Source organism: Glycine max, chromosome 1, assembly GCF_000004515.6.
Source record: "Glycine max cultivar Williams 82 chromosome 1, Glycine_max_v4.0, whole genome shotgun sequence".
In the NCBI taxonomy this organism is placed as follows: Eukaryota; Viridiplantae; Streptophyta; class Magnoliopsida; order Fabales; family Fabaceae; genus Glycine; species Glycine max.
This window is the reverse complement of record NC_016088.4, coordinates 45,131,961-45,144,604: the sequence shown is the minus strand read 5'-3', so window position 1 is coordinate 45,144,604 and position 12,644 is coordinate 45,131,961. Positions and strand designations below refer to the sequence as shown.

The window sequence follows — 12,644 nt, the reverse complement described above, 5'->3', positions numbered from 1 at the left end:
GTTATTTGTACCTAACAATGTAATAAAAAGGAATAGACAATGAGTAACATTTTTTTTATATAATTCTGCAAAAGATACTCAATAAAAAATATTTAATATGAAAAATAATATCTGCCTGTCATAATTTCATAAAAAAAACTCTTATCCTTACTTATTCAAAGCATGCTTACAGTTTTTCACTACGGTGATGCTCTCTATCCCTGACCTAACTTGTGTAATTGTTTAGACAAAGCGGGGCAATTTTGTCTTTTCAGGAACGGATACGAACACTACGAAGAAGACGAGTGGCATTTTGGTCCTGGTGGACTCTCCTCGTCTTCCTCACTCATTCAATAAATCTCGCGTTAACAGTTATTCCTCCAACAAACTAAACAACAACAACAAAAAAAAAAAAACCATCCCTTCTCTCCAAAACGACCAACCAAAGGCAAAACGCACAACAACGATGAAGAAGCAGAAGCGCTCGGACCCTCAAAACGACACCACTAACCCCTTCGAGGTTCTCACGGAGGAGCTAATGTTCGTGATCCTGGACTTCCTCGAAACGGCGGCGCCGTTGGATAAAAAATCCTTCTCGCTGACGTGTAAGTGGTTTTACTCCCTTGAGGCAAAACACCGTCGTTTGCTTCGGCCGTTACGGGCAGAGCACCTGCCCGCGCTCGCAGCCCGCTACCCGAGCGTAACGGAACTAGATCTCTCGCTGTGCCCGCGCGTGGGCGACGACGCGCTCGCGCTCGTCGCCGGCGCGTACGCGGCGACGCTGCGGCGGCTGGACCTGTCACAGTCGCGGCGGTTCACAGGGAGCGGGCTTATGAGCCTCGGCGCGCGGTGCGAGTACTTGGTGGAGTTGGACTTGTCGAACGCGACGGAGCTGAGGGACGCCGGCGTCGCGGCGGTGGCGCGTGCGCGGAACTTGCGGAGGCTGTGGCTGGCGAGGTGTAAGAACGTGACGGATATGGGGATTGGGTGTATTGCGGTGGGGTGCAGGAAGCTGAGGGTGATTTGCTTGAAGTGGTGTGTTGGGATTGGGGATTTGGGCGTGGATTTGGTTGCAATTAAGTGTAAGGAGCTCACAACATTGGATCTCTCTTATTTGCCTGTGAGTTCTCTCTCTCTTTTTCTCTCTTTGGTGTTCATTGATTGAATCTGGATATGGATTATTGATGGTTCGTTGGCAATGTTTTCTGTGTTTTTTTTTTTTTTACCATGTTAATGGTAAGGAGTATCCATTGGCAAATCGGCTTTGCCGATGACTAATCTGTTGGGAACTGACTGGTCACCTTTATCTACAAAACTCAAACCTAGCAACTTGTTTAAGGGACCCAGTCTGGTGCCCAACGACTTGTTGATGATGTTTCTGTGTTTGGCTTAATTGATTGGATTGGTTTATTTTTGTTGAATAATTATAATTTTAGGTAATTATAAGGTTTCATTATTACCTTTTTTTTTTATATCTATATCTGCATGGTTTTTAGTCCTTGTAATGTGTTGATCCCTATGCAGATACTGTCTAATTCATTTTAGTCCCTGCCGTCCGAATTTAGATACATATTTAGTTATATTTATTTATTTTACAAATTAAGAAAGGAGATTAATTTTCATATTGTAAAGATTGTTATGCTGTATACTGATTAGAAATCTTAAAAAAATAAATATGACTTTTTAAGTAATTATTATAAAAAAAATTCAATATATTCTTGTTATGAATGATGTCAGCGTATTCTGATTGAATTATTAATAAATTGGTTTCATTTTATTTTAATTAGTTGATTACTTGATAATCTGTTGGGGAGGGGAGTCAGATGTTAGGTTTGTTAATGCTGAAAGGGTCAAGAAGTGTTGAATCGGCTCACGTGAGGGGAAATTAGAAAATATAAGTGCTTCAAGAATATTTTTTTTTTATTTATTTTGAAGAAGCAAAAGGAGATTATTAGACTGGTGGTTCGGTAATTTTTTGTTTCTCGAACAAGTGGCATTGACGTGTGAAATTATTTGGGTTTTTTGTTAAACAGTTATGGTTTAGTGTTTCAACTATTGTTTTGAAGTTCAGTTGGTTTTAGTGGTCTGCTTGATTGTGCTATTTCTTGAATGAGTTGTGTATTTGAAATAATCTGGTTGATATAACTAGTGTTGTTGGTGTTTTCTTGTGTTGTGCAGATCACGGAGAAATGTCTGCCGTCGATCTTCAAATTGCAACATCTTGAAGATTTGGTCCTCGAAGGATGCTTTGGCATTGATGACGACAGCCTCGATGTTGATCTCTTAAAACAAGGGTGCAAGACATTAAAGGTATATGGGAATGGTTAACTTGTTCATTTCTGTTATTTTATCTATCAATGACAAATATAACTTCCGCATAAACTTATTCAAATGACATGCCAGTTTATTTCTTCTTATTTTCTTGCTTTTACTATTAGGTTGAGTGTGAACTTAGATACAAGTTATTGCATTTTTTTCTCTTAACATTTCAGTTCTATCATATGAAAGATGTTAGCTTGGCTAAAATTCAATGTGTCATTTGCACCGTTAGGCAAAACTATTTGATTGCATCAACCAATATATTGTTGATTTTTCTTGTCTTCAGAGTGCACTTGTTTTCTTTATCTAACTTATTATTTGACAAATTCTGTCTGCTGCAGAAACTTGATATCTCAGGTTGTCAAAACATAAGTCACGTTGGGTTATCAAAGCTAACAAGCATTTCTGGAGGTTTAGAGAAACTCATTTCAGCAGATGGTTCTCCTGTAATTCCGCTTCCCTTCTCTCTTTCTGTATGGGTGCATTTTTTTTTTTACTTGGTGGATGAATATTTCAATTGTAACTAATTCTTGGCATTTGATTATCCAGGTCACTCTTTCTCTTGCTGATGGTTTGAATAAACTTTCAATGTTGCAATCAATTGTATTAGATGGCTGCCCTGTTACTTCTGAAGGATTAAGGGCCATTGGAAATTTGTGCATTTCACTTAGGGAGCTTAGTCTAAGCAAATGTTTGGGAGTGACAGATGAAGCACTCTCGTTCCTTGTGTCAAAACACAAAGATTTAAGGAAGCTTGACATCACATGCTGTCGCAAGATAACTGATGTTTCCATTGCCAGCATTTCTAATTCGTGCGCAGGTCTAACTTCTCTCAAAATGGAGTCATGTACACTAGTTCCAAGTGAAGCATTTGTCTTGATTGGAGAGAAATGCCATTATATTGAGGAGCTTGACCTAACAGATAATGAAATTGATGATGAAGGTTTGCCTCTGTCTCTCTTCTTTGAAGACATTGACTACCACATCAGCTGCTATACTTACCTTGTCTTTCTGCAGGTCTTATGTCCATTTCTTCTTGTTCTAGGCTCTCCAGCTTGAAAATAGGAATATGCCTGAACATAACTGACAGAGGACTTACCTATGTTGGCATGCATTGCTCAAAATTAAAGGAGCTGGATCTATACAGGTTTGTGATTCATATTCATGAGCATTTGCTTTTCTTCTCATAAGATGAATTGTGTATGCATTCTTTTAATTTCTATTTTAGCAACAACTAGTATGACTATCGAATCAGGTTGAGTTGTCAACTGCCAAGTTTAAAATAAAATTATGGGATATAAATTGCCATAGTAGTTGGTATTCAATATTCATGTATAAACATTTGAAATATTTAATACATGTGGAAGGCATATAAGTCTAGCTAACTGGCTTTAGTTAAATTTCAAAGTAGATCAATGGTTAATAAAGTCTAACAACAGTCTCAGGCCTACCTTGTCTGAAGCATCCACCTCCCCCCCCCCCCAAAAAAAAATCCCGTTACAGATGCAAGTACAACATGAATATCCTTTTGAGTGATATTGTCAAATTGAAGTTTTATGTTCGTAGTCATCAGAGTTTGTTCCCCTTTTTTTCAGGTCTACAGGGGTAGATGATTTGGGCATTTCAGCAATTGCTCGGGGTTGCCCTGGCCTTGAGATGATAAATACATCCTATTGTACTAGCATTACTGACAGGGCACTAATCACCTTGTCAAAATGTTCAAATTTGAAGACACTTGAAATTCGAGGATGTCTTCTTGTTACATCCATAGGTCTGGCAGCTATTGCAATGAATTGCAGACAACTAAGTCGTCTAGACATAAAAAAGTGTTACAACATTGATGACAGTGGGATGATTGCACTAGCTCATTTCTCCCAAAATCTAAGACAGGTATTTTCCTCGTGTCTCACATTTCTGGGAAACATCAAAGATTTAAGAAATCTTTACTAAGATTCTGATGTTATTATATATTTTTTTTGCTTTATTTGCAGATAAATTTGTCATATAGCTCAGTTACAGATGTGGGGCTTCTGTCACTTGCTAATATCAGCTGCCTTCAAAGTTTTACTGTGCTTCACCTGCAAGGCTTGGTTCCAGGAGGACTGGCTGCAGCCTTATTAGCATGTGGAGGGCTAACAAAAGTGAAGCTTCATCTTTCACTAAGACCTCTGTTACCTCAGCTACTTATCAGACATGTAGAATCACGTGGCTGTGTGTTTGAATGGAGAGATAAAGAGTTTCAGGTAAATTTCATGTCCGGTTCCTGTCTTAAGATTGAGCAAAATACTAATTGATAATTTTGGAACCAAACCGTTTTTTTATCTCAAGTTATGTGACATCACTGTATCCTGGCCCTCTATAGTCTATACACTTCTGCTAATGAGGACCATAAGAGGTCCTCTTCACATTCTAATTCTAAAGGAACAATTTAGTTGTTTAAGACTTTAATTTAGCCAGGTTGACTTGAAGTCAATTGTTTCTAAATTCTAATAGATAAAGATTATCATACTTACATAAGGTGCTGGGTTAAGGATCAGTCAAGTGGGCTAATGTTGTATGGTAATTAATATTTTTTATTTGATTGCTGACGTTCTTTTTTGTTCCATGGACAGGCTGAATTGGACCCAAAGTGTTGGAAATTACAGTTAGAAGATGTGATGCTATAGGATTTTCTCAGGTTTGAAGTTTTGATAAAGATGACTCGCCACATGGCTACTCATGGAATTCAATTCGGAAGTCATCATCTTCTCTGAATTCAGAAGTTACTCTGTTCACCTACCTACACTACAAGAAATGAAGAAAGTAGAATGAAAAATGTCAGAAGTATTCTGTTTAGTTCATCGGAGGCTACACAGGCATTTGGAATGGAGGTTGCTGATTATCCCTCTATAAGTCTCGCCTAACTAGGAAGAGTTTTTGTTGTCTCATCAACTCAAGCAATTAAGTTGTCCTTGGTAGAATGTTGAAGGAGGGGCAATCGCTTGTGTGTAATGTATAAAAGTATAAAAGTTTTGTTCAATCTTTTTTTTTTTTTTTGAACTGCAAATAGCAGGATTAGTTAAGTGTAACAAAACCCATCTAACGTCTTTCATTTTATTTTAATTATTTATTTTGGGAGTACAATTGGAAATGCTCAGAGAATGGAAAAAGCAGTGCTATCGAATGTATAAAAACACTAACTTCTGTTCAATCTTTTCTTTTGGCAGTGAAAAGAAAGATTAAGTGTGTAAGACTTGGTGACTTGTTTTGTTTATTATTTTCTAACAATCCAAATAGAGCAGTTCATGAACATCCAGAATAGAAGTTTGAAAATTGCTTTTACTTTTGTTGACATCTTTTTGTGGACTAAATTTCCTGGCGGAGTAATTATCAGATGGCACAATGAGATTGCCCTTTTGTTAGGTGTTTGATGGGATTCCCTTCCCCAACATCTTGGAAACTAACTAGCAGAATGTAACTTAATTACGACTAAAATTGTATGATAATTATTTGTTGATATGCCTCTGTTGACAATAGTCGACTCAGGACCACTTGAGCCCCTAAAATTTATGGACCAAAAACTAAAAATTCTGTGAAAGATTTCCCAAAAGTACAAACCAATGGCCTTATTAAAAGATCAATCCAAAGAACTTACTTGTCTTATGTTGGGTTGGCATCAATTTTGAACTTGATGAGACGTCCAACTATAACTTACAATTTCTCTTTGAGAATTGTAGCCACTTTTAGGAGAAATAACATCTTCAACACCTTTGCTTTGTGAATAAAAAGCACGATAAAAATTAGAGGGTAAATAGTCATTTTTGTTTCTCAATATGTAATTCGCTGATAAATGCGTCTTTGAAAGATGAAAATATAAAATTTAGTTTCTAAAAGTGTAAAAAGTGCGACAAATATGTCCTACCATTAACTTTCGTTCGTCACCGTTAGTAAAATAGCCTGCGTGGCACGAAAGGACAAATTTGTCACTGAAATGATTGCCAACGTGGATTGCTAGAAACATATTTGTCATAATATTTTTTTGACTTTTCGTCTTCTCACTCCGCTGACAAATGCGTCACTGAAAGATGAAAATACAAAATTTAGTCTCTGAAAGTATAAAAAGTGCGACAAATATATCTTGATATTAATAATAAATTGTGACTTATTATTATTATTATTATTATTATTATTATTATTATGTGTTTATAATAGACTGCTTTTATTCGTTTAGTACTTATGCAATATATTTTTTAAATTTTCTTTTAATATATATTTTTATTATTTTGATTTCCTTGTCAAACCTTAATCTTTGTTGTTAAAAAAAATTATCTTATATCTTATAATTTTATCAAATTTCTCAATTTTAATCTTTAAAGTTATTCCATATCATAATTCCAACTTAAGTGCCCTCATATTTAGATTGAAAATAATATGTTAGAAAAAATACAATCGGCTGCGCGACCAAATTTATTTATTTATTTATTTTAAGAAAAAAATTTAATCAACTATTTTTTTTTTTTTGAAAAATCTCACAAAATTTAAACTAGATAAAACTAAAGTGGAATTATAAGTCTTTTCCTTAATCAATAATATATATATATATATATATATATATATATATATATACCTCAAATATGAAAGAATCCTTTGAATAAACCTTATGTGCTTTCATTCGAGACAACACTTATTATACATAATATGAATGAAATGAAAACAGGTACTAACAAATAAAGAACCCAAATAAATTTAAATAAAAAATACAATAATGCTTAAACTAATACAGAGATTTATTTTTTGCCTTTGGAATGTAGAGTTGTATCTCTCGCTGATTTAGGAGTTGCAGCGATCTTACATTCCATTTGACATACTGTGGTGGCAGAGTACATAATATAGATTAATAATTAATTGAAGAAACAAAAAATTTCAAGAAATAAAAGACTTTCATTTTTTTTTAAATGGTAACTCGATTTTTTTTATATCATAAAACTAAAGAATTTTATTTTATTTTGGAAAATAAGTAGTTATATTGATTAATTAAAAAATTAATTAACAATTTAATAGATGGATAAATAGATAGATAATCAAAGTATAAGAGTTCAAATCTTAAACTGTATTTTACTATTTTTTAATCCCTTTTCCCATAGTTTCTCTCTTATACAATTTATTGGATATATTTGTCACACTTTTTATACTTTTGTGGATTAAATTTTACATTTTCATCTTTCAATGACGTATTTATCAGCGGAGTGGAAAGACAAAAAGTCAAAAAAAAAAATTATGACAAATATGTCCATATGCTGACAATCCATGTTGGCAATCATTTTAGTGACAAATTTGTCCCTCCATGCCACGTAGGTTATTTTATTAACGGTGACGGACGAAAGTTAACGGCAGGATATATTTTTCGCACTCTTTACACTTTCAGGGACTAAATTTTTTATTTTCATCTTTCAGAGACGTATTTGTTAGCGAATTATACATTGGAGGACAAAAGTGACTATTTACCCAAAATTAGATGAATCCAACCGCGAGTGGTAAAGTAATAAATAACATAACAATGAAGGTCCCATCGGGAGTCAAACCCAGGTCGCTGGAATCGAAGTCCACTACACAATGGAACCAAGTACGGACGGAACATTTTATCATTGCAATGTTGAAAAAAAAAAATTGTAGCATTTATATTTTAGTTAACATTGGGTAAAAATGTTACCATAGAAGGATGGGTGATGAAAAATTCATGTATATTCTATAAGTTTTTTATCCCTGAAAGAAAGAAATTTTAACTGAGTTAGATATCTAGGGTTCATCTAGGTCAAAACAGACCTCAAAACTCAAAACATATGATCACCAACAAGGTTATCACATTGGTAATGAAACTCAAATCTATATTCTTATGGGATAAGAATTCATTCCTTACCAACTGAATAATCTTTGTTGGTATTTTATGCATTTGTTGCTTGTATGTGTATGAATATATAAAATATAAAACATATATAATATTTTATTAATCATTTTCAATTTATTCAAAATGTATTTTAATAAATAGTTCGCTATAATTAACTTAGAAAAATACTAAATTATTTAATAATACTTTGAGTTTGAGATTTGACTTGATATTAATTTGATTAATAAAAAATTATAATATCAAATAAGTCTCAAATAATATTAAAATGGTCATCCTATTAACTTATTATAAGAGTAAATAATGTAATCACTAATAATATAAATAATTTTATATTATCATTCAATCATTGCTAAACATGTGGATTAATTGGTATAAGATTATTTCAGCTTGACCAATAGTCTCATATTTAAAGTCTTGGATATACAACTATGTTAAATATTTGGAAAAACAGAGAGATTTTTACATGCCATAATGATTCTATATAGTTTGAATATGATTGCTCTGAGTGGAGAATTAAAAAAATACTATCATTTAAATATAAAAAATAATGTATGATAATTTTTTTAACTTTTACGATAACTATCTTAAAATTCATAAAAAAATATGATTAGTTGATTGTACAAGTTTTTTTTTTAAACTAATAGTATATAAAAACTAAACTCGTTACAAATTAAAATTAATTTATACCTTTCAATATTTGAAGGACTTAATATTATATATATATATATATATATATATATATATATATATCAGTTCCATCACTTAAACAAGAATTGCTATTAGATTATTGGGATGCAAGAAACATGGACTTGCTAAATCAGCTATTGGATTAGCCATTTGACTATTAATTAACAAAGAATAGATTGAGATAACAAAAAAGAATTGAAGCATGAACTTTAAACTTTCAAGAGTCGATCACTGTTTGCAGAGAGAGCAAAGTGAAGGAATTATCAAAATTGAAGAGAATAAAAAATATCTATCATTCAACTTTCGCATTCATTGGCTACATGGTATTTTTATATTATAAGCGACGAGTCAATTCTAATTAAAGCTGTGCATGGATTAACTATAGGAAACTAGCCAATTAAATGTAACTTAAACACGACAATTATAACTACATGATAATTAATTAATTAGTTGGTAATATGCTTTTGATAACAATAATTGGACCATTCTCCGTCTGTTAGCAAGAGAAGTTTCTAAATGAGCAACAACTTGGGCCCAGAAATGTAGGTATGAAACCAAAAAAACTCAAAAGACCAGTCAAAAGTTTATGTTGAGATCAGTCAAGTGTCCAACTACAACTTGTTGTTTATGTTACAAAATATTTTCTTATAATTTAAAATTTAAAATTAAAATAACGGTTACAAAATTAAAATAAAATAAATGTAAAGAAAATATAAAGTTTTAAACTAAACAACAGTAAAATAACTTCAAAATATGACAAAACAAGAATCAACAATGTGAATAAACACAAAGAAAAATAATGTAAGAGAGAAATTTTTAATTAGCATGGGTTGAAGCGCGCAAACGTTATTCTTAGAGAGAAAAATGTCCACACTGCCCGATAGAAAATTCTGATTGTGTTTCTCTCCCAAAATACACACAACCCGTTTATAAGAAAGAAAAAGAAAAATTTTAAAGGAAAAAGAAAGCAAATTGTTTTTTCTACTTGTGTGTTTTTTGCCAAAGGAAAAAAGAGATATATAGGCATAAACTCCTTATGCAACAACAAAAAATCTCAAAGTAAAATTATTTGGAAACCAATGTGCAGAATAAAACAAACGTAGCAAACATGTAACAAACTCCATTGACCCACTAAAAGCAAAATCTTAAAAGATAGAAATTCTAATTTTACGTAACAGATTTTAAAATAAATATTTTATTTTACAAAAACAGAATTAATATAAGTAATATATTTTTTAAAACTTTAAATTATAAAACAAATATTTACTAACATTCCCCCACATAATTTAAAATTTTAAAATATTTTTTAAAAAATATAATTTGTATAGAAACGTAAAAGAAAGAACATGTGATATTGTATTTTGATATAAGGAACCTTCTGGGTTTGAGCCTTATACCTAATGTTTATGAACTTCTACCCGAAAAAAAATGCAGTGACTTAATTGTCTTGAGCTACACCTTCTTTAACTAGACTTTAGTTCACAACTCCTACAATATTAGCGTTCATTTAGATTTTAATCAGTGGTAGCACATTACATGGCCTTGTGCATGTATCTTGTTTCGTGGGTGTCACTTAGAGATTAGCCCATATCTCGCAGTGGCGGTCCCACCACTGCACTCACTAGATGAATCCTCAAAGAGTGATTTGTGACCCCCACCCCTACAATAATTGTCATCGGATTCATTAAGATGTATTTTTTTACCAAAAAATACACATATATAAATACATCAACCTTAATATTGTCATAATTTATAATACACCTCGTCATAGGAATGAGAAACGAAACAACTCCGCAGAATTTTATTTTGGTGTACTTTAATCAACAAACAATTTCGTTGTTACCCATTAAATTCCCTTCACAGGATCACCAATCACACGGAGACGGGTGTCCATTGTTGTAACTAAATAATGGGCTCTAGTCTTATCCCCCTTGATGACTCAAGTACTTGTTGACGCATCAATCCTTTTGTAAGTGGATCCGTAATATTATTTTCTGACCTGACAAAGTCAAGAGAAATGACACCATGAGAAATCAAATTTTTGATAAACTTATGTCTCACTCTTAAGTGTCTTCTTTTTTTCATTAAAATTTTTGCTAGTAACTTTAGATATAGCAACTTGACTATCACAATGCGCAGGAATTTAAGGTATAGGCTTATTCAACAATGGCAAATCACATAACACAATTTTAAGAAACTTAGCCTCATTAGTAGCAGTACCTAAAGTAATAATTTTTGCTTCCATAGTAGAACGTGAGAATAATAGTTTGTTTAACAGATTTCCATGATACTGCATCACCAACTAAAGTAAAGATATAATCACTTGTCGATTTTGTTTCATCAGAATCAGAAATCCAATTTGCATCACTAAACCCCTCAATTATTCCAAGAAAACATGTATAATGAATGTCATAATTAATGGTTCCTTTTAAGTATTTAAAACTCTTTCTAATGCAATCCAATGAGAATGATCACGATTATTAGTATACCTTCCTAATCTACCAACTTCATATGCAATGTCAGGCCTAGATAAGTTTGTCAAATGCAACGAAGAACAAATTATTTGAGAATATTTATGTGAAGAAATTCCTTTACTCAAATTTTTCTTTAACTTAATGGATGAGTCATAAGGATTAGAAACAAGTTTCACATCAAAATAATTAAACTTCTTCAATAGCTTTTCAACATAATGTGATTAGGTTAAAATCATGCCATCATTTTTCTTTATAAACTTAATACCTAAAATCACATCTACAAGGCCATGGTCCTTCATATCAAAATTACTAGACAAGAAAGGCTTCACATCATTTATGAAATGCATATTACTACCAAATGTCATCCACATACAAATAAAAAATGACACATCCACTATATCAAATTGTTTCACATACACACTTTTATCACTATTATTGATTTGAAAACCATATGAAAGAACAACTTGATCAAAATTTTCTTGCCATTGCTTTGGAGTTTGTTTCAAACCATATAAAGATTTAACAAGTTTGCAAACTTTCTTTTCTTTATCCAATTCTACAAAACGTTCAAGTTGGCTCATATAAATTTCTTCTTTTAAATCACCATTTTAAAAAAAACAATTTTTACATTTGTATGATGAATTTCCAAATTAAAAACACAAGCAAGTGAAATTAAAACTCTAATAGTAGTAACTTTAGAAACATGAGAATATGTATCACAAAAATCTACACCTTCTATTTGTTTACAACCAATCACAACAAGTCTTGCCTTAAATTTTTCTATAGATCCATCAGTTCTTAATTTCTTTCGAAAAATCCACTTACAACCTATACTTTTACAACTAGGCGGAAAATCAATAAGAAACCAAGTTTTATTAGTTTTAAGAGAAATATTTTCGTCATTAATAGCTTCTTTCCAAAAAAAGGTGCATGAATAGACCTCATGACCTCACCATAAATTTTAGGATCATCTTCAAGTAAAAAAGAATAAAATTCAGAACCAAAATTCTTAACTTTTTCAGATCTTTTACTCCCCCTAGGTTCAAAAACAATGTCCTTATTAGCATTACTACAAGATGATAAATTAGAACAAAAAGTATCACAAACAGATTTAGACAATTTATTTTTTAAAGAAACATGTGACACCCTCTACCCCACACATATATGTACTAATAATAAAAGGAATAAAAAATGCGAAATTAATTAATAATTTTTAAAAACATTTCAAAAGGGTAAAAGGCTCACATTTGCTTTAATATTGCAAAATAAAACTTATAAAAATACATATTCGGCTCGAAGAA

At 32.2% G+C, this 12,644-nt stretch overlaps 1 protein-coding gene and 1 non-coding gene across 2 annotated transcripts; one reads left to right on the top strand and one right to left on the bottom strand.

The window, feature by feature from the left end:
• Positions 1-304: 304 nt before the first annotated feature.
• Positions 305-5,421, top strand: LOC100812083 (F-box/LRR-repeat protein 3). Its single transcript, XM_003516363.5, has 8 exons — positions 305-1,099; positions 2,158-2,289; positions 2,640-2,744; positions 2,848-3,241; positions 3,316-3,445; positions 3,894-4,188; positions 4,290-4,541; positions 4,911-5,421. The coding sequence occupies exons 1-8, from the start codon at positions 446-448 to the stop codon at positions 4,962-4,964; spliced, it is 2,016 nt and encodes a 671-aa protein (XP_003516411.1). The 5' UTR covers positions 305-445; the 3' UTR covers positions 4,965-5,421.
• An 897-nt stretch (positions 5,422-6,318) lies between these two features.
• On the bottom strand, positions 6,319-6,383 carry MIR4398 (microRNA MIR4398). Its single transcript, NR_048734.1, has one exon. It is a non-coding gene; the product is annotated as a microRNA MIR4398 (primary transcript).
• Positions 6,384-12,644: the final 6,261 nt, after the last annotated feature.

Excerpts from the sequence above, each read along its gene's own strand:
- LOC100812083 (XM_003516363.5), top strand. The coding sequence starts at position 446 with ATGAAGAAGCAGAAGCGCTCGGACCCTCAAAACGACACCACTAACCCC. Across the intron at positions 1,100-2,157 it reads TGGATCTCTCTTATTTGCCT|ATCACGGAGAAATGTCTGCC; the intron begins GTGAGTTCTCTC and ends TGTGTTGTGCAG. Across the intron at positions 2,745-2,847 it reads TTTCAGCAGATGGTTCTCCT|GTCACTCTTTCTCTTGCTGA; the intron begins GTAATTCCGCTT and ends TTGATTATCCAG.